This window comes from Rhododendron vialii, chromosome 13a, assembly GCF_030253575.1.
Source record: "Rhododendron vialii isolate Sample 1 chromosome 13a, ASM3025357v1".
NCBI classification, from domain to species: domain Eukaryota; kingdom Viridiplantae; phylum Streptophyta; class Magnoliopsida; order Ericales; family Ericaceae; genus Rhododendron; species Rhododendron vialii.
This window is the reverse complement of record NC_080569.1, coordinates 14,594,188-14,616,500: the sequence shown is the minus strand read 5'-3', so window position 1 is coordinate 14,616,500 and position 22,313 is coordinate 14,594,188. Positions and strand designations below refer to the sequence as shown.

General features: G+C 37.1%; 1 protein-coding gene and 1 non-coding gene across 2 annotated transcripts; one reads left to right on the top strand and one right to left on the bottom strand.

Moving 5' to 3' along the window:
* Positions 1-5,453: 5,453 nt before the first annotated feature.
* LOC131313258 (glucan endo-1,3-beta-glucosidase 13-like) lies at positions 5,454-9,537 on the top strand. The gene is made up of 5 exons (XM_058341471.1): positions 5,454-5,857; positions 8,301-8,639; positions 8,832-8,862; positions 8,994-9,061; positions 9,382-9,537. The coding sequence occupies exons 1-5, from the start codon at positions 5,782-5,784 to the stop codon at positions 9,486-9,488; spliced, it is 621 nt and encodes a 206-aa protein (XP_058197454.1). The 5' UTR covers positions 5,454-5,781; the 3' UTR covers positions 9,489-9,537.
* Positions 9,538-10,534: 997 nt separating this feature from the next.
* LOC131315444 (U6atac minor spliceosomal RNA) lies at positions 10,535-10,663 on the bottom strand. Its single transcript, XR_009196770.1, has one exon. It is a non-coding gene; the product is annotated as a U6atac minor spliceosomal RNA (small nuclear RNA).
* Positions 10,664-22,313: the final 11,650 nt, after the last annotated feature.

The window sequence follows — 22,313 nt, the reverse complement described above, 5'->3', positions numbered from 1 at the left end:
ATTTCCTCCCAAAATGTATTAGCGAGGAAAAATTTCGTCGCCAGTTTTCCTCGCTAAAACACTATCGCAAAAAGTATTAGTGAGGAAAAGCAAATTCCTCGCCTATTTTGACGTGTTGCGAGGAATTTTTTCCTCGCTAAATGTTTTCCTTGCAAATACCATTTGTCGTCAAATAGGCTTCGAATTTATTACTACAAACAATAGGCGAGGAAATTTTTTCCTCGCTAAACAAAAAGAATCCCAAAATAGAAGTAATCTCTCCGTGTTTTTCGCAGCTCCTGGTAATCAAACCTTGGTCCTCTCCCATAAGACGCGAAGCAACTACAAACCACACTATATTGTACTTTTCGTGAAATTGGTGAAACTTTATTTATATATTATCTCTTTCACCACTCCAAATTAATTCTTTCAACATTAATTTTGGCCTTTCTACTTTTTGTAGCCTTATAGTGTCTGAACTTTATTTGAACAAGTTAATTTTTTGCTAGCACAACAATTTTATCTAACTAACGACTTTTGAAGGACTAATATTGTTATTCATAATCTGATATCAAAATATTAATACTAGGTATAAAGAAAATTTATCCTGAAAAAAATAATTAGTAGTTGAGATTCACTTTGATATATAGGGTCTCACACATCAAACTAAATCTCAACCACTAGTTGCTTTTTTCGGGACACTCTGAGATAAATTTTCTTTGTCCCTAACTTTTTCGTTGAAATATATCTCCAGCTTATCTCAATCACCAGTACTGATCCCAACCCAAGGTGATCCCCAAGCCTCACTGCCGCCCGAATTGCCACAGATTCGCCACTGCTGGACTAGAACACCAATGTTGCTTACCCATCAGAGCAACAACAAAACTTCCCCGGTTATCTCGGACCACCACCCCATACCCACCTTCGCCGGAAAATGTTCAGCTTTGACCAGGCATTTTTGTTATAATTAATTTCTTCAAAACAAATGTGAGTCAATCACATGATATCAGTTGATCACCTTAGAGTGGGTTTGGTATTTAAAAAAATAGGAATTACTAATGTTAAGTGATTAATTTTTTGCTTAGTAAAAAAAATTTGTTAAATTTTTAAAATTAGTTAATTGTCTCGACTTGAATAATAAAAAATGCATAGAAATATGAACTGAAGTTAAATTTTAATAAGAGAAAACAACCCTGCAGAGACTATATAAAGATGCGGGTTTTTTATCCTAAACAATCCTATAGGTTTTTTGCTTTTGATCCTAATTTGAAAGGGTAAAGTTCACTTTGATCCTCTATGGTTCGCACCATTTGCGGATATCCCCCTTTAGTTTAAAAGTAGGCACATTAGCACCATATGATTTATTAGAAACATGCAGATGCACACTATTCCGTCCATGTTAATGGAAAAAATATAAAATCCACTAACGGAAATGATGAAAAGTCCAATACACCCTCATCTTCTTCCTTTATTCTTCTACTTCCTTGAATCTAACTAATCCATCCCACGTACCAAAAGAGGGATCCAAAAAAATTGATATTGTAGAGTTCGACGAGTATTACATCCATATATACCAAAATAGAATTTATTATGAAGTAAATTTTTAAATTTAAATTTACCTTTCATTTTATCAAGAACAACATGACAGAGTTACAAATTTACTTTATTCATTTCTGATCGGCATGATTTTTTTACAGAAATACTATATTATTTTATTAATACATTATGAATGGCTCAGATTAAATTTTAGTTAGATTAAAGATGCGTGTGATATGCGTATACCTCAGTTAACATGGATGGAACGAGGTGCATCTATATTTTTTGACATATCACATGATGGTTATGTGCCCACTTTTAAACCTTAAGAGGTATCCGCACATGCCTCAAATCACATGTGAAATTCCTATTCTGCTATACCAACCCAATAATCAAGCAATAAAAAGAACGAAGAATAAACAATGGACACCGGATATACATGAAAAACCCCAAATGGGTAAAAACCACGGAAAGAAATCAAACACTATAAAATATTGTGTAGTTACAAGAAATCTTACCCTACGATTTGAATCCTCACAATCGTCCTAAGACCTACTTGCCGAATCCACGTTCACTACACCCAGTATTTAATAGCCGTTGCCTCGAATCCTCAAGCCTTCCAAAACCCTTCGGAAATCCACTGAAGAACAAAACTCTGAATATGTTGAGATAAAAAACTGTGAGCACCTCTGGGAGTTTGAATGATGCTTCAATCGTCCGCCAAACAGATTGCAACTCCCAGATTCAAGCTAGACATACTTCTCGTTTTTAAAACCCAAGGCAGCTCAATGTTTTGACTACTGTATTTCGTTCGTCATAGCTCGCTGAGAAGAGAAAGCGAATATTTATTAATTCATCTATTCTTTTCCCGCGGCTGCTACCTTTTTTTTCATTACCCTAGCAGCCAATAAAAGACTGCTTTATATAGTAGGGATAACAAAATAAAACTCTCTCTTGTTTTTGACTGATGACTAAACCATCCAGCAGCTTTCGATTGATTGCCGACTTATATAGCGATTGATCGGGTTGCATTCTTCTTTCTTCGCGGTTGATATGATTATTGCCTTTTTTCTCATTCACTCTCAATTACAAATATATGACTCCTTCTACTCTATTCCTATACAGACTCGCTACGCTTAGAAAAGATAAAAAGAATTTACAACTCAAAAAAGAATGGGATACAAGGAAAAATGTGTTTTGTTAATGGAATTACCAACCAAAAAATAAAGCCGCTTTTTGGAGATAACAACATGAGTTAAAGTAGACTTTGCCCAATTTCAAACTTTCTAGGTTTATCTAGTCAAAACGAATAATTAGTTTTAAAAATAACATAAATTTAATAGAATGAGGTTTGATAGGATACATGAAAGAGGTGCATGAAAGTGAAATGGACGGTCCAAATCACTTCCATGCACCCTTTTCATGTATGCTATTATTTTTGTAATAAAATTTAGATAGAATAAGGGTTAAAAACACGTACAATAGCATGATGTAGTAAAAGTTAGGCCTAAGAGTATCCACAGTGGAATAACCAAAATCATAGAGTTGCTAAAGTTAGTACTTTCTCCGTCCGGATTTAATAATCCTTTTTGGGAATTCGTGTCATTTTTCAATCAATTATTCCCTCCGTCCGGATTTAATAGTCTTTTTTGGGAGTTCGTGCTATTTTTCAATCGGTTATATCTTGTAATTTATAATATTTTATGTAATTTTGAAAATATTGTCTTATAAAATTAATTGAGATCCATCAAACAAGATCTATATTGGATATAAAATTCATTACCAATTTAAAGATATAACTCATTTTTTATCCGGTTAGAATTGAACAAGAGACTATTAAATCCGGACGGAGAGAGTAAACATTTATCAAAAAAGTGCATACAATGACATAACCAAACTTAACAACCTCTTAGCAACTCATCAAATTTTGGTCATTGGATAATCAAAACTAGCAATTTATTGTCAATAATCAAATTTAGTGGTTCTTATATTTTTTTCAATCAAGTACACCCATCATTACACAAAAATCTTCTCTCTCTTCCATCTCTCTCTCTCATATTTTTAAACAAAGTTTTTGTCCTTTTTAAAACAGTAAAATTGTACTTTAAAAATTGTTATTTTAAAAAAAATAATTTTTTTATCTTGAAATTCAAATGAAAGTTAGATGATTGGATTAAACACTTATAGATATCGGATTGAGCTAATTTTTTGCGGGGCCGTTGAAAAAATGTTTTACATTTAATGAACGGCTCGAATCGTTTATGTAGAAACCATAGTGGGCGCCATGCATTGATATGTGGACGATATGTGTGCAAAATATCTGTGTGAGTAGCAGCTCTCTATCTAAATACACAGGGAGAAATGAGTTGATAAAGAAAGACCGAAAGAATAGAAATGCTAAAGGTATAGTAGCGGCTGCATAGCAGCGGCTGCACAGACTAATTTTGCGCCCGTCTCAAGTTCTGCAAAGATGATTGGAGCTGCTCATTTTGTTTAAAATGCTTCGTTTAGGGTCCCTGTAAAAAATCATGTCAATCCAATATTGGGAAGGGTGTTTACGAATCATCCAACTTTGCTTCAAAATTTAGCCATTCGTAAACACCCTTCCTGATATCGGATTGAGATGATTTTTTACAGGGACCCCAAACGAAACATTTTGAACAAAATGAGCGGCTCCGATCATCTTTGCAGGACCCGAGATGGACGCGAAACTGATCTGTGCGCGGCTGCACAGCAGTCGCTGCTGTACCTGTAGCAGCGTCCCCGAAAGAAAGCTTTTGGTATTCAGAAAGGATACAGATATCAAATTTGTACAGAGTGGATAGACCTATTTTGGGTCTTAACAAAATAATTGGAGCCGTTCATTTTGTTTTAAATATATTATTTATGGTCCTTACAAAAAGATAAGCTCAATCCGATATAAGTATGGGTGTTTACAAAATATCTAATTTCGCTTTAGAATTCACATATGAATTATGAGACCAAGTTGGATATTTTGCAAACGGTTTTACCGATATCGGATTGAACTAATTTTGTGGAGGAATCACAAAGTACTTTAAATAAAGCGAGCGGCTCCGATCATTTTTTTGAAATTCGAAATGGGTCAAAAAACAAGTGTATGTGCTATGGCATGGATTTGATATGGGAGTATGCAATGGTTATCCTATTAGTGATCCCTTAAATTGCTGAAATGCGGACCTTATAGATCCTGATTAGAATTCAATGATCCGAGCCACTAATTGTGTTGATCCAAACCACTATTTGTGTTCATAACGTGATTTTAAGGTCTTCGCAATTAATCATTAAAAATATGACCGAAAAGTGTTTGATATGAGCACTTTTCGGTCATATTTTTTGCTAATTTTTCACGGAAACCCATAAAATTACGTTCTAATCACATTGAACGATTCAGATCATCGAAATTTGATCAAAATCTATAAGGTCCACACTTTAGCAAAATGTGGGATCCCTTATAAGATAACCACTGCAGGAGTATGTAACAATAGGAGTAACACTATTGGTATTGACCCCGTCGGTATCGAAATCGTAGGGACTGTCGCGCCGGGCCGTCTCCGGCCACCGGACGATCGATCCAAGCCGTCCAAAAATTCTAAAAAACAAAAATCGAAGGGGCTTACGTGGAAATCAACGGCATCCAAGGTGTGTAGGGTGTTTGATCCGAATATCCATTTTTTACATATATACACAAAAAAAGTGCTCGGATCAAGCACTCCTTTTTGGACAGCTCGGCGGGACCGTCCTTACGATTTCGGTACCGACCCGTCGGTACCAATATCATTTTCGGTACCAATAGTACTGCTGTTTGGTATTCCTCCTCCTGATGATCCAATGGGTTTTACACGTAAGTTACGTACAAATATAAGTATTCTGAATTTGATTTGATTAAAGCGGAAAATCAGTCTGTCAAAGACTCAAAAGTGCCTATATTACGGGCCTATCATAACTTGAAAGAGGAGAGAGAGAGAGAGAGAGAGAGAGAGAGAGAGAGAGGAAAATTTGAGTAGTAAACGGCCGATTCTCCAAGTACTACTCTGATCTCGTGCATTTAAGAACGTCATCATTACGGGCCCTGTCTCTCTCTCCCCCCAAAAATTTACACACAGAGAGAGAGAAAGAGAGAGGAGCGATTTACATTCATCAGGGCTAGTGGGTGGTGAGGAGCCTGAAAGTAAAAGGGTCATTGAAGGGGACCAGAGTGGTGTAAAACAGGGGAAAGGGTGATATTAGATCAAACCAGTTTTCGCAATGAGAAAGCGGATTACCCTACTGCTAATCATGTGGATTTTTCAGAGTCTGATAATGCTGGAATATTGCTATCTGGGTACGTACGTACGTACGTATATACGTTCCTTTTGATCTCATCTTTCTCTTTTTCAATCTCTGCTCTAATTTCCTTTCTCTACCTGTTCAAGGGCTTAATTCGGTGGTTACTTAAGTGTACTAGTCGTTTTTTGTCCATTATTTTCTCTTCAAATGGCCTTTGGTAATGGAAATATATACGGAGTAGTTTTGTTTTCACACATAAGATAGTGTTGTAGACCTCGCAAAATGGTGGTTAAAATTATCTATGTTTGATTATGTCCACTCTCATTTTTAGGAACAGGGGCCTTTCTCATCTCAACTCGACGTCTACAACCTTTCATGTTGTAATCTTCGAAAAACATATAAAATACATGATCATCTATCCGCTAGAATCAGGTTGGTTTGACATTGTTAGATGTAGCTGTTCATTTGTTATTGCAATTGTCTAGAAAACAATAGATGAACAGATGTGGTTAGGTCAAGTGGCTGGCGAAGCAATGATCGATAAACGTTAGAGCATTTTTACATATATGACATGCTCGGTAGACTTCACAAGTTGAACGGTTCCAGTTAGTGCGGTGATATCATGGTACGTGGGACAAAAAGCAAGGTGCGATTCAAAAAATGAACTAGAAGATTCAACTCTAGGGTGTGTCCAATGAATGTGTGCTTGAACGCAATATATATGTACACAAACGTATACATGGAACTAAATAAAAGATAAAGATTATTCACGCAAAAAAATCAGTCTCACCGAGCTTGAATGGCTACATAAACAAATCAGAGGCAGGTGTTTATCGCTGTGTTGCATTTTACTATTGTTATTGTTATTGTTATTTTTTTGTTTGTTTGCCTAAACTTTTTCATCCTTTCAGAGCTTTCACACTTCCAGGACTCGAGATACTAAGAGCATCTCCAATCCATACCTTTTTATTTTTTATTTTTTTGTTTTACTCAAACTCAAATTCTGAGTAAAAGTTACACAAATTAACCACCACTCCCTCAAATTTGAGTTAATTAATCTTGAGATCCTTTTAACACCTTCAGTTATTCGATTAAGATGATTTTTTACACGGACAGTTGAATTTTTTTTAAAAATAAAATGAATGGCTCCAATCATTTCTATGAGACCCCGACGCTCATTGTCACACTATCGGTACCTTTGGTCGGTTCTAGTTGAGTTGCTAAAGCAAGCTCCCCAAGAAAATGGTCTTTCCGCGGAATTAGAAATGAGAAAGGCTTTCTTAAAGTGTGTATTGTGCAAACAATTTGTTTACAAATTGAAGTAGTACAGCACAACATTTTACTAGAAAAATGAAAGTGGAAACACACTCTGCTTCCTCCCAAGTGCACCTAGAACTTTGATTTAGTAGAGATCATCAGTTTTTGTTTATACCTCTGTTAATGGGTTCCCTTCGGACGTTGGTCAATTAGCAAGCCTAATGTTTGAATTTTTGCTTCCGTATCGCATATTTTCTGTTGGCAATGAAATTTCTGTTGGTCAATTAGCAAATCTATGTTGGGCTTGTGAAGCTTGATTCGATTTAGGTCGCACTTCGGTGATGATCCGGAGTTTGACATGGTCATTGATGATGTAAACTCTAAGAGCAAGTACACCAGTTGTGAGCAAAAATAGCTATGAACGGTACATTTTACCTACCCATATTCATGGGATACCCCCCCCCCCCCCCTCCCGACTCTCTCTCTCTCTCTCTCTCTCTCTCTCTCTCTCTCTCTCTCTCTCTCTCTCTCTCCTCAAGGAGAGAGAAACTAATTGTTTAAGGGGAAGCACATGAACAGTTCTTCGGTATTAATACCGAACCATTTCATCAAAATGCATTTTACCTTCTGTTTTACCTCCTCTGATGTAGCATCTTTTTTGTGTTTTTCTTCTGCAAAATACCTAAAAATGCATTATCCCTCCTCTAATGTACATGCTCTAAGTTAGAGATACATGTTATACGCAGCAGCCGATGTACCTTGCACTCTCCTTGTTCGAATTACATAGTGGAATGAATGTGAGACGTGAATATGCTTAACTACAGCAATCATTCTACAACCACAATTACTTACGCGAATACATTCACATTGGGGTCCATACACACTGGAGGTATAGTGTGTGTGGGCCCCACCAGAAGATGTGTGTGTGTATAAGTGTTTGTGATTGAACAATAATTGTAACTACAGAGTTGGATCCACGTGAAAATCTCTGTGTTGTGTGTTTGTTTTCTATGTTATTTTGGTAAGATTAAATTTTTTTTTGGTAAGAGGTATTAATACCCGCAGTGATTGTATGGTACCAGTTTATTTTGGAAGAAAAAACAAAGTTTAAAAAGTCGTCGAGCGGACAGTTTTCTGGATTGGAAAATGTTCTGGAAAATTGATTCTCTAATATTGCAACTAAATGGTGTCGTTAACATTTTCGGAATACTCTACGTAACTTTGTTCTGCACAATGTCTAGTTTCTGCAAGACAGGCCACAGTGCTACAGAAGGAGGAGGCAACGATTCCAGTCACGTCTCTATCGCCTCCGGAAGGCAACACCACGTTCCTCGATGGAACAACTTGGTGTGTGGCCCTTCCGGGGGTCTCCCAAGTTGACCTGCAGAATGCGCTGGACTGGGCCTGTGGGCTTGGCAAGACGGATTGCGGCCCAATCCAATCCGATGGGGACTGCTTCCAGCCCGACACGCTTTTGTCCCACGCCTCGTATGCTTTCAACAGCTACTACCAACAGAATGGGAATTCTGATATCGCTTGCAATTTTGGGGGGACTGCCACTTTAACCAAAAGTAATCCGAGTAAGCTTTTCGACTTCAATACACGGTATACACCCCATGTTATATATACCTTATACCAGTGTACAAGTTTTGATGAGAAATTTGAAAATGTGTGTCTTTAAGGACCACTAAAAGTGGCAGTGTTGGATGTGAGTGAAGTGAAATTTTTCACTTTCGTTTTTGCTAATTTAGTCCCTTGCATTTGGGTTACAGGTTACGCCAAATGTGTTTATACTGTATCCGGGTACGTTTTTCTTGTGATTAAGGGTTGGGAGGACCGATTTTTCTTTGAGTATGTGTGTACGCGTGCGTACTTATGTATATATATATATTTTTCTGTTCTTTAACTTTTTGTTTTATTTTTTTAACTTCCAGATCTGTTCAATCTTCAGCTCCTCCAACTTCAAAGTATAAACCTGGCCTCAGTTGGTGGAAAATTGCTGGTATTCTACTGCTTTTGTACATGAGATGCAAATTTGTTTTTTCCAACATATCTGCGTAATGTGAAAAACAAAAATGTAAAGGGATTCATGTGCATCGAACAGCTCTGAACGTAGTTGGGTGTTACGTAGGTAGCGTTGCTTTTATGTTTAGACAGGTGGAATCATGTGTACTTGGATTAGCATCTTAAAACTGAGTTTTTGAGTAGACATTCCTTTATGTGGTTTTTGGGTTAGGAATCTAATGCATGCAATTCTCCTTTGTTTTTTTCCCCTGTAGTTTCTTTAATGTTTGCTTTTTCCATTTGTTGTTTTTAAATTAGTTGGACGGTGGTTTAAGAATCAATTGCTTCTTGGACATCCCTCCCTCCTTTCTTTGGTCGTAATTAAGGTATTTGCACCGTTTCACTCATTTAGAATATTGTTGTAGCTTGATAATTAAAGCTGTGTCTGCGCTTAGCATACTGGTCAAATTCTAAATGATGGAACCATCAGGGTGGGCAAATTGTCATCCCTACTTTAAACTGCGCTCCCGTTCTCAATTTTCACTTTGCATTGCCAATCGCAATACTTGCTCTTACGAATTTTGATACTCTTTCGCTCTCATTTTCATTCAACTCATTTCCGCGCTTTATGTGACTAAAGGGAGGACAACCAGCATTTCCGATTCTAAAATGTTCACCCCTTAGTATTTGATCGTTTTTGTTCACAACTCATTTCCATTTCCATGTTATGTGATGATAGTTATTTTTTGTCTTAGTAGATGAAACTGCAATGAGGCTAATTAAATTAGAAATTCGAGGAGAAACACTCGAGTTCAAAGGATTTATGATAAGTATGAGTAAAAATGACTATAAGCAATGTAGTTTAGTGACAATAGAAGTGCCCAGACAGAAGACGCAAGGATTTAGGATTAAGAGCTACCAAAGTGAGCATTTTAGGTATTTGGTTCAATAATTAGCAAGGATATTAAATTACTAACGATGTAACTCATAGGATTCAAGTTGGGTTGCTCAAGTGGAGAGCCGCTTCTGATATTGTGTGATTGAAGGATACAATTTCACCCCTTTGGTGCAAAAATATTTTATGTCCGAACAAACGGAGACTTATTCACAGTAAATTAGTACTACATTTGCAACTCCAACTTATTAATAAAAACATTATTATTACACTTTTCACATCAACTTTTATCTCAATGTTTTCTATTTACCCTTTACAGAGACATCATCATTACACTTTTACTCATTAACTTTTCAAAATGGAATTTACTTTTAGGAGCAAAATGAAAAATGTATTAATTTTTATCCACTAATTTTATAAAATAGACACTTATTAAGGAAAATCCAAAATAGAATACAAGAGTTTTAAAAAGGGGAAGGAGATAAACTGTGACAATGGGCCGAAAAAACTGGGTGAACTAGACACCTTAGAGTGTGGGCCGGAAAATGTGACAAAGAAAAACTGAGACTGTGGGCCGAAAAAATTGGGTTAGAGATCCACAGCAGTGGGTAGCCTTAACCGGATGTGTCTGGTAACAGGTAAGCCCGAAGGCTGTTCCCGTCCCTGTCTGGGGAGATGCCAACCATCTCTCCTTTTTACGAACACGTTCTCTGCTTATTCAGCAATTATTATATCCCACGACACTCCCTTTTCAACATCCGATGTGGGACTTTGAACTTGTAATTGCTTAGGCCCTCCTGTTCAGTTGCGAGGAAAAAGAAGGATAGAAAAATCCATTTTCTTGTAATTTTTTATGGGTTCAATTAACAAGAAAGTTGTGGTTCCTGGGACCCAAAGCTTCAATTTTTTTCACTAGAAAATGCTTTCTTGCAAAATAGTAAATGTTACTCCTTTCGTTCCTAAATAAGTGTCCGGCGCACAAAATTAGGCTTTACAAAACATGCATGTTTTTTATTAAAAAAATTAATTTTTTTTCACAATCTAATAGAACTCATTGCTATCTATTGATTTGTGAAAAAAATTAATTTTTTTAACGAAACAAATGCATTTTTTTGAAGGTCTAGTTTTGCGCGCCGGACACTTATTTAGGGACGAAGGGAGTAATTTTTTTGCTATAGATTTCTTGTCAAGAAAGCACATAGAGGAAAACAAACTTTCTTTTCCTTTACTTCACCTGACAAGTTTTCTTGAGAATCCATTTCCCACGCAACATTTTCGACAATTGTCTTCGTTCAGTTGCACAAAAAGGATGGGAAAGGACGAGAAAATCAACTTTCCTATAATTTTCTCTGTGTTCAGTTTCCAAAAGAGTTGTAGCTTTGTAGGACCCACAGCCTCAACTTTTTCACTGTAAAACACTTTTCTGCAAAATAAGTCTTGTCGAAGGGAAAAATTCTTGTTTTCCTGCAAGATTTCTTGTCAACACAGCATATACAGAAATTTTTTTTTTATTATTCTTTACTTCACTTTTTCAGGGAACTAATTTCCCGCACAACATTCCCGACAACTGAACAGAGCCACTGCCGGCTTTGGGCTAAGGCCCAAGAGGCGTGGGCCTTAAGCCCCTCAAAAATGTCAAAAAAATAGGACTCCCACTTATTTTTAGGACCTAGTATATATGTGTTGTTTTAGGGACCAATTTTAAACCCAATAAGACATTTTATAATTAAGCCCCAATGACCCAAAAAAATGGAACACGGAATGCAGGAAAAAACAAAAGAAAAAAAATAAAAAGGAGGAGTAAAAGGTCACGGAATCGCAAAAAATCTCTGGGGCCCTTCAAAATTATCCAATGTTGTGGATGTATGGATGCATCTTTTTGCCCCCTTAAACGCTACTACTCCTGTACTTCTCGTTACAAACAAATACTATATCCGAATCAAAATTATTCAGTGTGATTGACTTTTTATTTGATTTTCGTTTACAATTATTAAGGGCCTCACTTTCGAAGACCGTCTTAGGCCTCCAAAATTTCAGAGCCGGCCCTGAACGGAGCCTTAAGGTTTTCTCATTTCCGTTTGCTTTTCTTGGTTTATTCATGGGATTACACATGATTTGTAGATGATGTTTCCAAAATCAGCCTCGCAAATAGTTTTTGATGATAAAAGCCATCCATCATATTCATTTTTTGGCACGGATAGTATCTGAAAATTTGAAAGCATGTATTTAAAATTGTTCGCCAGACAAATATATATGATTTCTCTTTTTTCTGAAAAAATAGAGAACATTTATGGGTTTAGTTTTCCATTGGAGAGTGCATAGCGGCTTAGGTCACGTAATCATCCTGTTAGATTTCTAGTTTTTAGAAAGTACAATCTGACGGCTATAACTTTATTGGAAAGTATGATCGAACAACGTAGATTGTATTAGGCCATTCACAGTGGTATAATCAAAAGTCAGTTGTTGCTAAAGTTAACAATATTTGTGCAAAAAATGACTCACAATAGTATAATCAAACTTAGCAACATCCTTAGAAATAATCAAATTTTAGGCTTTGGATAATCAAAACTAGCAACCTTTTTCAATAATCAAAATTTGTGAACCCCACACTACTACATAAGTTAATTGGTTCCAAAATTTATATACGCGCGTATTTCAACTAGTATTTTCTTCTTCTCTTCTTCACTTGCTCTGTATCTTCTTCACTTCAACCACAAATTGTTTCTCTTTCTGTTCCTCAAAAAATGAAACTCATATTTCTCGATCATCTACAATTTAACTCATCGTTGCCGGATTAAGGTATTTTACTCTTTTTCCCCGTTTTTATTTTAGGCTGCATTCTTATGAATTTAACTTAAACTTAACTTAAATCTGAAAATTGTCTTTATTTGAATTTTTTCCCATTTGTTAGTTTTGCACCAAATTTTTATGGGTTATTGATTCGTCTCGACTAGAGGAATCAGAAAAGTATTTTTTTTTTTTACTTTTACCCAAGTATTTTGAGAACTAATCACTTTTTAGCAAAAAAAGAGAGACTTTTTTGACTAAAAAATGGTTATTCCTTTTTTGTTCCTCCCCTATGGTTGAGCAAATGAAGAACCTTGCAAAAAAGAAGAAGAAGAAGAACGTTGCATTCTTTTTCAAATTCAAGAACACGTCTGATTTTTTTTGAAAGATTAAGAGAGTAGTGGATTTGTGATATAGGCTATAGAAATAGGAAGAAAAAAAAAGTTTCGGTATAATTTTGATAGATAACACTAGGAAAAACACCATATGTTCGATATATTTTTGCCCAAAAAAAAACGTAATGGAGGGAAGTGAATGGCAGAAAACAGATGGGGAGAGAGAGATTGTGTGAAATTGTAGTGGACTCCTTATTTTGGTTATAGACTAGAAGTGACCATTGTAAACCTCAACATTGTTAAGCTTAGCAACCTCTTAAATGAATAATCAAAAGCTGACGTGTCAACTTTTGGTTATCCATTTTTGATTATACCACTATGGATGACCTTATACTTGTATGCTTAGACATTTTTAAGAAAAGCCGCTATATTTTATAGTATAGATTAGAGCTGAGTATATAGTCACTAGCTAGTTGAGCAGGTGAAATGTGGCTCATCGAAGTGAGGGATTCAAAAGCAAGACAAACCCAATGTGAAAAAAGGAGTATGGCTTTTATTTTATTTCATTTTTATGAGAAATAGATTATATTCTATTCTATAGAAACCAGAACAGCCCAATTATACTAGACTACATAGGTCGAGCAAAAACTGCAAAGGGTCTGGGGCAATACCCCGACATTGGCTCTGGTCCTTGGGGGTGTTTCCTAATAATTTAAGGATCATTTGTTGTTGTTGAAAAATCTCAAGTTGTTTCCACTAGCCAATATGCTAGCCAATGAGGTACTAGTACTAGTAATTTTGTCACACATCTTCAACAAGGATCCCTCTGTATTGTGACATTTTGTGGTTGTCTCTATCTTGAAGGACCTGGAGCCGTTCGGCCCAACCCCATGTTCTTGATGGGCCCCTTTTGCCAATTTCCACTATTAATACTGTAGTACTACTATAAATGAATGTACTTCCATCCACTCACTTTATAGATATTTATAGATAGTTTGGGTCCGGTTGTGGACAATTTGAGCTTTTAATCCATGTCTTCATGTGTTCTCTCTCTACAAAAAGCCAAACAGGGAGTGCAATTTTGTTTACCTCCCTTACAAGATGATCACCGTTATCCTCCATCTTATTAATTAAAATGGTGTAGACCCACTCCCTTGAGTATCCGGCGAGAATCCTCTTCCAAATGCATATAGAAAGAAGATGAAAAGGATGAGAACACCACTAGCAGCATATATAATAAAGTTGAGTGTCTCGGTCTAGGCCAGCTGGTAAAGTTGTGGCAGATCTTACAGCATAATCTTATTATTGAATATTCAGTAGACAATTAATACATTAAATCAAATAAATTCATTATATTATATAGTATGCTATTAGTATTACTATTATATTAGATGGTGGGACATAAATGTAAGTATGACATTAATAAATAATCTTAATTAGTACGGAGTATATATTATTAGACCACAAGTTGTGTGTGTAGACATGAAAGCAAAGTGAACAGTCTCTTGGGGACAATCGATGGGCATCCCTATATTTTAATACCTTGGATTGCCAAACTGCTTTTTTTATTTTTGCTATTTCTGGGTTGTTCCTGATATGGTGATTATGCCACTAATGTGTACAGTTGAATCTCATGATTTTCAACTATATAGTATTAATTTGTTATTTATAAAGTCACAGTACTTGACAATTCTTGGTCCACGTAATACGATTCATATTATGTCTCTTAATTTGTCCCCGTAATCCATTGTACACACCGGGAATATTTGGAGGTTCTCCCTCTTTCTCTCTCTCTCTCTACTTAGATGAGTCAAATTCACTCTGAATGTGTTGTGCTGATCTATGCTTTTTAAAAAAAATGAGTAGCACTCTAGCACATAATAACTTGATATCATTTTTCAAGAAGTATAAAACTTGAACTTGAAGGTCTCCTTGGGTGAAAAACCAAGCATGGCCTGCACAACTGGCTGTTCTTAACAAGCTGGAATTAATTAAGATTCTTTTTTTTTTTTTTTATTATCTATAAAGCCCAAGTTTTTCATATTAAATGATCTTGTATTTTATGTTACAGATTATAGAGCATTTTAGTCCGCGCTGGTAAATTTGTTTACTGCATCTGTGGAATGATGATAAACTGCAACAACAAAAAAATGATAGTGATTATCGGGAAAAAAAAATTCGAAAAACCAGCTTTCGATTAACTTGTAACTTAAAGTGTACTCCCAAAAGCACGTCAAATCCAACTTCTCTGAAATCATATTTTAGACCCGTCTTGCAGCTTTTAGAAATCTCTAATTTCGATGATAAATATTTTCGACAAACACTAACAAGTAGGTAGGAGTAGTTTTAAAAATCAAAATTTGAGAATACGCTCCTAAATTCCCTTTTTTCTGTAGACAGTGAAGCATGACGAATCCACAAATCGTAAAAGAGACAGAGGATCCCTCAAGATCTTATAAAGTGGGATTACCAACTTGGATCTACTGATCTAGTTGAGCAATTATTGTGGCATTTAGTACAATCTGATTAATACCTTTTCCATTTTTTAAGGATTATATTTGGGGCCTAAGAGTATTGAATCTTGGGCCCTATCGGTTTTCAGAATCAACCAAAGCAAAATACTTCGATCATCCTGTCTACCCACACTATGTTTATTTATGTTGAGATTTCGTATTCATTTTTAAACTATTTCCATGATATAAAGTGGCCTCAAATTAATGTCAGCATATATATCTCCTAGTTTGCCACAAATCCATTAAAAGCACATGCTTTTAGATTTTCACTAGTACTTGTAATATTTAAGGTTTTTTTTCATAGCTGATGAAAGGTAATTGTCTCATATGATTCGGCCACTACTATCATTACATGTTTGGCCAATGTAATACTAATATACAGTGGGAATGAATAATATTCCCTATGTATTTGCTAGTTTGCGATAGTTATTATTAGGTTCATGGCATTCACAAACTGGTTGATAGTCGAAGTAGACAAGAATACAATTTATTTGTAGTTAATTGATGACAAGTGTATGTAACACCCTCAAGGGTGGAAATAGCTAGCCAGGGCTGGCTGGCAGGATACCTAACCTCTCCTGAATTTCGTAAAATCTTCCAATAAGGTTTATGCATATTCAAATAAGTAAAATACAAATGGGAATTAGTCTCTAAAACTTGTAAATAAAGTTATGCTAATTTGGTTTGTCAATTCAAATAATTTTACTTTCGTAATTTTTTTGTACAACATAATCAAATTCCAGTACGTATGTGGGTATTCTCTCTATTTACTAAAAAGATAGAATGATTTTCTGTGCACACTGCACAGAAGAAAGCTAGGTAAGATAATTACTCCTAACGAAGGCAATTTTTGCTTAATTATCTGTATAAATTTAGCGCCTTTTGTATGAAGATTCTAACTCCACCGCGCGCCGTTTAACAGTACTACCATGACTCCTCTCCTCCATGAGCGAAAGCTCTTGGTACGTACCCACCCATGGGTTGTCAACATGGTAAGGGCGAACCTGCGCTTGCAACATAGCGGGGTTCGATTCCCCTTGGAGGCAAACGATGATTTAAGTGAGGGGGCCATGGCGGTGAGTTGCTGTGCTAGTCTCCCCCGAGGTTTGAATTGCGCAGTCGGGTCCAATAGTAGCTCGACTGCAGGGTTGTTCCTCGGTTAAAAGTAACAAAAAAAGCTCTTGGTAGGTAGGTATACGTCTGGCCTTCATCTACCGTTCCTAGAATCCTAATTAAGTAACCAACACCGTGCATTTCCCTAGCTATCTCTTACGTGCATGGTATGTTCCTTCAAATAAAGAGTCGAATTCAGCCCCTTATTTTTTGACTTTTGTTTTCTCGCTCAATCAGTCCACATTTGCAGTATCACCTTTTGTGAGCGCATCAAAGTTCATCAGGCATACCTTGTGACGCGATTTGCTGTATCTTCCAAAATTCACTCGGAAGCTGATATATCTTATCCCTTTGACAACGGATAGTCTTTCGAGTGGATCTTTTGCTCTGAGAGTTACTCCTTTATTTATGCTTGCTGTACTTTTTTTTTAGCTTGTAATCTCTTAGTTTGGCTGTATTTGTTCATTGGGGCTGTATTATGTTAACTCCTGTATCAACTCTTTTATATTTATGAAGTTCTTTTTTGATGTCAAAAAAATAAAGAGTCGAATTGACATATTGGACTTTTGTCCCGACATGTAAAATACCAAATTGACATGCCCACCTTGGATATGTAATTCAATATTAGATTCCATTCCACATTGATGTTCTCTCTCACACTCTCCTTCTCACAATTATTTTTGTCGACTTCTCTTCTCTTGTTTGGCCATGTGAGTAAACAGTAGTGAACGGTGGCGGAGCCAGAATTTTGATTCAAGAAGGACCGGCTTAATAGAATTTTTTTTTATTGGAACATATACTCTCTTTTTTTTTCTGGTAATGAACAGTGGTCCCTGAGCTGGCTTGTGCGCACCACATGACTAATCTCTCTAGCCCCCCACCAGCCTTTGCTGCCTAACCCAAAGAGTTTTTACAAGCAATTAAAGGATACTAATTGTAAATTCTGAAGAATTGTGCTCAATCTTTTATTGGTAATGCCACTCTCTTCTCGTGGCTGGTTAACAATGTGGCTAGTTGATAATGTCAGGTATTCGAGATTTATCATGCGACCTCACCTTAAAATTCTGGTTATGAGGAAAAGTTCATTTTCTATCATCCTATATATCCTATGGAAACAAACAAACAAACCGACATCTAAAACATGGGTCTTGGCCCTCCCTTTTGGCAACTTGAGTTGCTCTCATTGCTAGCAAAATAGTTCTACTTCTTGTACCTTTTGGCCACCTTTCCCCAAGACATAAAAAATCCCATCAAAACCATCACATGGTCCCCTTTGGCATATCCATCTCATCTCCAGTCCTCCAAATTGAAGTGTGAGAAATGGTGATGAGATAGCCCCTGTATCATTTTGTCTTTTGGAGACCTGTTCTTTCATATTGGGACCCAATTCCCCCCCGAAGGAGTGGCCCACTACAATTCCAGAAGTCGAAGTCCTTTTTCCTTCCGAGCAATCCTTGTGACATACTCCTTTTATAAAAATGTTACTCACACAACAATTTAAACACAATAATTTACACAACCTCTCACATATATGTGGGGCTCACACATAGTAGTGTGTGTGGAGCTCACATGCATGTGAGAGATTGTGTAAGTTGTTGTGTAAGTATCATTTTTGCTCCGTTTAATATTGAGAGTCTACTATGAAAAGTCGTGTCATTTTTTAAATAAAAAAATTAATTACTTGCATGTATAATTTTTTAAATTTTTTCGCACCAAATTAAAGTACTAATCAAGATCTTTAATACAGTGCAAAAAAATTCAAAAAATAATACACGAAAGTAATTGATTTTTTGATTTGAAAAATGATAAGAGAGAGTGTATGGGACTCTCAATATGGAACGGAGGGAGTGTGTGTGTGTGTGTGCGCGTATATATATCCATTTTCTTCATTTTTCTTTTGACGGTTGTCTGGATATGCTTATGCACATCTTGACTAATTTCCTCCATGATTCGGTTAACAACAAGCCATCCACAAGGAGACTAGAGATTTCACAAGAAATTTCTATTGCTTTCAATTGAAGTACTAGAGATGCAGACCGTATTGCATGTCCACCAATTGCACCGACACATTACATATGAGTTATTAATACATGGCCAAGTCCCTTTCAAGCAACCTAAATCATTGAGCCCTAGCCCTAGGGTTTCCAAGTTCAAATACATGTGTGCAAAATGGGTTGCTTGCTTGCATATAATCTGCTTTCTGATAACTGAAAAATAAGACGGTAAATAATAATTTATGTTTGGAATCTAGCTAGCTAGTACTGTATTTGAGTGCCAATAAGTGAGTTACATCAATCCTGAACAATGTTGGAGGACAAGTCATTCGAATACGGAATCTCATGAACAAGAGGAGAGCTGGAAAAGTTTTTTAAGGCAAGGGCCAAGGAAGAAAGATAGTTTTCTACTTTGAGGAAACTCAGTGCGGTACGGTAGACAAAATGTCAAGCATTTGTAGCACATCCAGCTAGCTAAACATCGATATGCTAATTTATTTTTACATCAGTATTTTAATTCAGAGTTTCCCTTATAGAATATTGTTTGATAACCCAATTCGATCAGCACTTAAAATTAAATAAATCAAGTGATAAGTTATTAAGTTGGTTTGATGGGAGGCAATGCAATATTGTACAAAAGAGTTCTTGAACGCCTAGGACCCCTTTGGGATAGTTTATCTAGTCACCGTAATGACTTTCTGTGTGTAGACACCTCAATCTGGGCTTTCAGATTAGTTTACTTACGGTATTTGATTCCCTAATGATGAAACGGATCAAGAACACCTCGGGAATGATAAGTGTTTGAGTTTTGAGTATTTGAAAAACCCTTTTGAACCTAACCAAGCCTAAGCCACTTCAAAAGCCAAAAACCTTGCTGACGTACCAGGGCGCAACCATCGCACGCCGGGGCGCACCATCGCGCGCCAGACTAAAACCATCGCGCGATGGTCAAACTGCCAGGTGGTGGTCAACAGTCAAAGCTTGACTGTTGACCATCGCGTGCCAGGGAGCACCATCGCGCGCCAGGCTGACTCCATCGCACGATGGTCCAAGATGTCCTCATCACCTTTATCAGCTGGGAAGCTTAGCCACCAAGCAAACTTCAGCCAGCCTCGTGGACTGGCGGAGCTCCTCTCTTTGCACCTACCAGATTTACCACCATCTCTCCCTATATATACCCCCCTTGTTCTTCCATTTAAAGGGTTCAAAAAAATATTAAAAGGGTTACAAAAAGTCTCACACCCCATTTTCACATTTCAATCAAGCAACAAGCTACCTTATTCTTTGCATCTACCACTCAAACAAATACTTCAAATCATATTTTCAACCTCAAAACTCAAACATCATTCAAACTCAAAAATCAAAGGTATAGCTTACCTTTGTTCTGCTCTGTGTTCTGATCCCTGAGGGGGACTGACAGGGCCAAGGCTGGTAATCAATACCTGTCCTGGTCCTAAAGTTGGCAAGGTTTCAAAAATCATCGAGGTAGGAACCAACGCGCGATGGACTCACTCACGCGCGCGACTGTCTCAGTTATCGCGCGATGGTCCTCGTGGGGATTGGTGTCCTACTGTTTTATGTTGTATTTTGTATATAGATCACTCTGCAAGCATGTAAAAAACAAGTTTACTGCTTTCCTTAGTATAAACTGTTAGCTTTGTAGTTAATTTGCATTTTCGCTGTTTTGGAGTACCCCTGGGATCATTCTGGACATGTCCCAAAACCCAGAAATATGTAAACCACACACTGGTTAAAAGGTTCAGACCATCGCGCACCATCGCGCGACGGAGTGCCATACTCGCGCGATAGTCTGCCTTTGACCAATGAGTGGCCTTGCTCGGGTAACTTGGTTTTAGGCCATTATTTTATCCCCACACTATTTATGGGGTGTTTTGTTAATTTGTAGGGTTTTTCAGCCTTTAAACTGTTTAGAACTGTATATATTATGCTGCCTATAAACTGTTTGGTTTGTCCTGGGTGTGCACTGGTCCTTCCAGAGCCCAGAGGGTTTGAGAATAAGAGCTGTGGGTTTGAGCTCACTGGCGCGCGCGTGTCTTAGAGTTGCGCGCGATGAAGTGAACAGCATGCAGTGACTTGTTCAGTGCATGCTGGTTTCCACTTGCATACGTCACTCCAAAACAGGAGCCTCCCAATTTGTTTAAACTCCCACAACAGTATGTTCTCATCGTATACTAACTGCTCATCCATGGTATCATTCACATCCTGCAAACGTGTTACAGCTTTAATCCCCATTAAACTATTCCCCGCTCCTAAATGGCTAAAGAATTGATTAATCAAACAGAATCGCAAATATTTTCGCAAATACCTAAGTAGAGACCGATCTCCGGATTGGGTGAGAGGGGTGCCTTAAAACCCTTCCCCTCTCGTAACCTGGTTCCCGAATCCAGATATGGTTATGACAGACTGGTGCCTTTACCTTTTTCAAAAATCAAACAGTGCAGCGAGCGTTTCAAGTTCGGTTTCTTGGGTGTCGGACCTTCAAATCCAAGTGGTGACTCTGAATTGAGCGTTCGTCTGCCAGAAAAGCACGCACTCATCGATCCGCCCTTCTTTTTCCGAGCACGCTGCCCACACTGTGCTCAGTCACGGACTCACGTATGTGCATGCCCGTGCTAGGCTATGACTAATTTGTCGTCAATTTATACCTTCATCCTCGATTTTGGAGCCCTAGATCACTACTATTCTTGGCCCAAATTGAAAAAATTCACAAAATTGACTGGACCAGAGCAACCGAACTGATCGAATCAATCCACTTAATGGCTGGTTTAGTTTTGATTTCACCGTTCTCAAAAAATTCACAAAATCGACTGAACCGAAGCAATCAAATTGAATTAATCCACTTAATAACTGGTTTAGTTTTGATTTCGTCGTTCTCAAACCGAAACAACCTCCAAAATTGAACCAATTTCTCCTTAGTCCTGAATGTTGAATGTCTTGCCCAGTCCCCCACACTAGCCTTGATTGAGGGTCCACAGTGATAAAAGAACTTGAAATTCCTTTTTTGCTATCAAATACTTAACAAACAAACTAAAAGAATTGAATCAAAAGCAATAAACAATGAACACACAAACATACGTAGAAAACCCCTTAAAGGGGTAAAAATCACAGGAAAAAATCAACATACTAAAACCCATCATTATGCAGTTACAAAAGGTGAGCAAAAATCTATTTGCTGAATCTACATGCACCGCACCAAGTGGTTGATTGTCGAACTCCTTGAATCTTCAAGTCCTCCGAGATATTTTCAGAATTCATCGAAAGAATGCTTCAAGTAGCAGAATCAAAGTTGAAAAATAACTCTGAGAGTTATTTTGAAAAAGAAGTCATGTGTTTTCTCCAAGAGACAAGCCAAAAACTCCCTTAACTATTTTGAGATTTAGAGCAAAAGACCAGCACTGACGTGTTCGTTTCGTTGGATAGATCTCCTTGATATGAGAGGTCCAAATATGGCCCAAATAGAGCCGCATAAATAAGCTACAAAAAACTAGTGAGTTGCTCGAGCACTATCTGAAGTCTGTCTTTGAGTTAGGGGTTGTTTGATAACCTAAATCCAGTATTTAAAATTGAATCAATTAAATAATAAGTGATTCAG

What these genes read in the sequence shown, in the direction of transcription:
- LOC131313258 (XM_058341471.1), top strand. Translation starts at nt 5,782, where the DNA reads ATGAGAAAGCGGATTACCCTACTGCTAATCATGTGGATTTTTCAGAGT. An exon ending in GCTGGAATATTGCTATCTGG is followed by an intron (nt 5,858 to 8,300) that starts GTACGTACGTAC and finishes CACAATGTCTAG; the next exon opens with TTTCTGCAAGACAGGCCACA. An exon ending in TTTAACCAAAAGTAATCCGA is followed by an intron (nt 8,640 to 8,831) that starts GTAAGCTTTTCG and finishes TTTGGGTTACAG; the next exon opens with GTTACGCCAAATGTGTTTAT.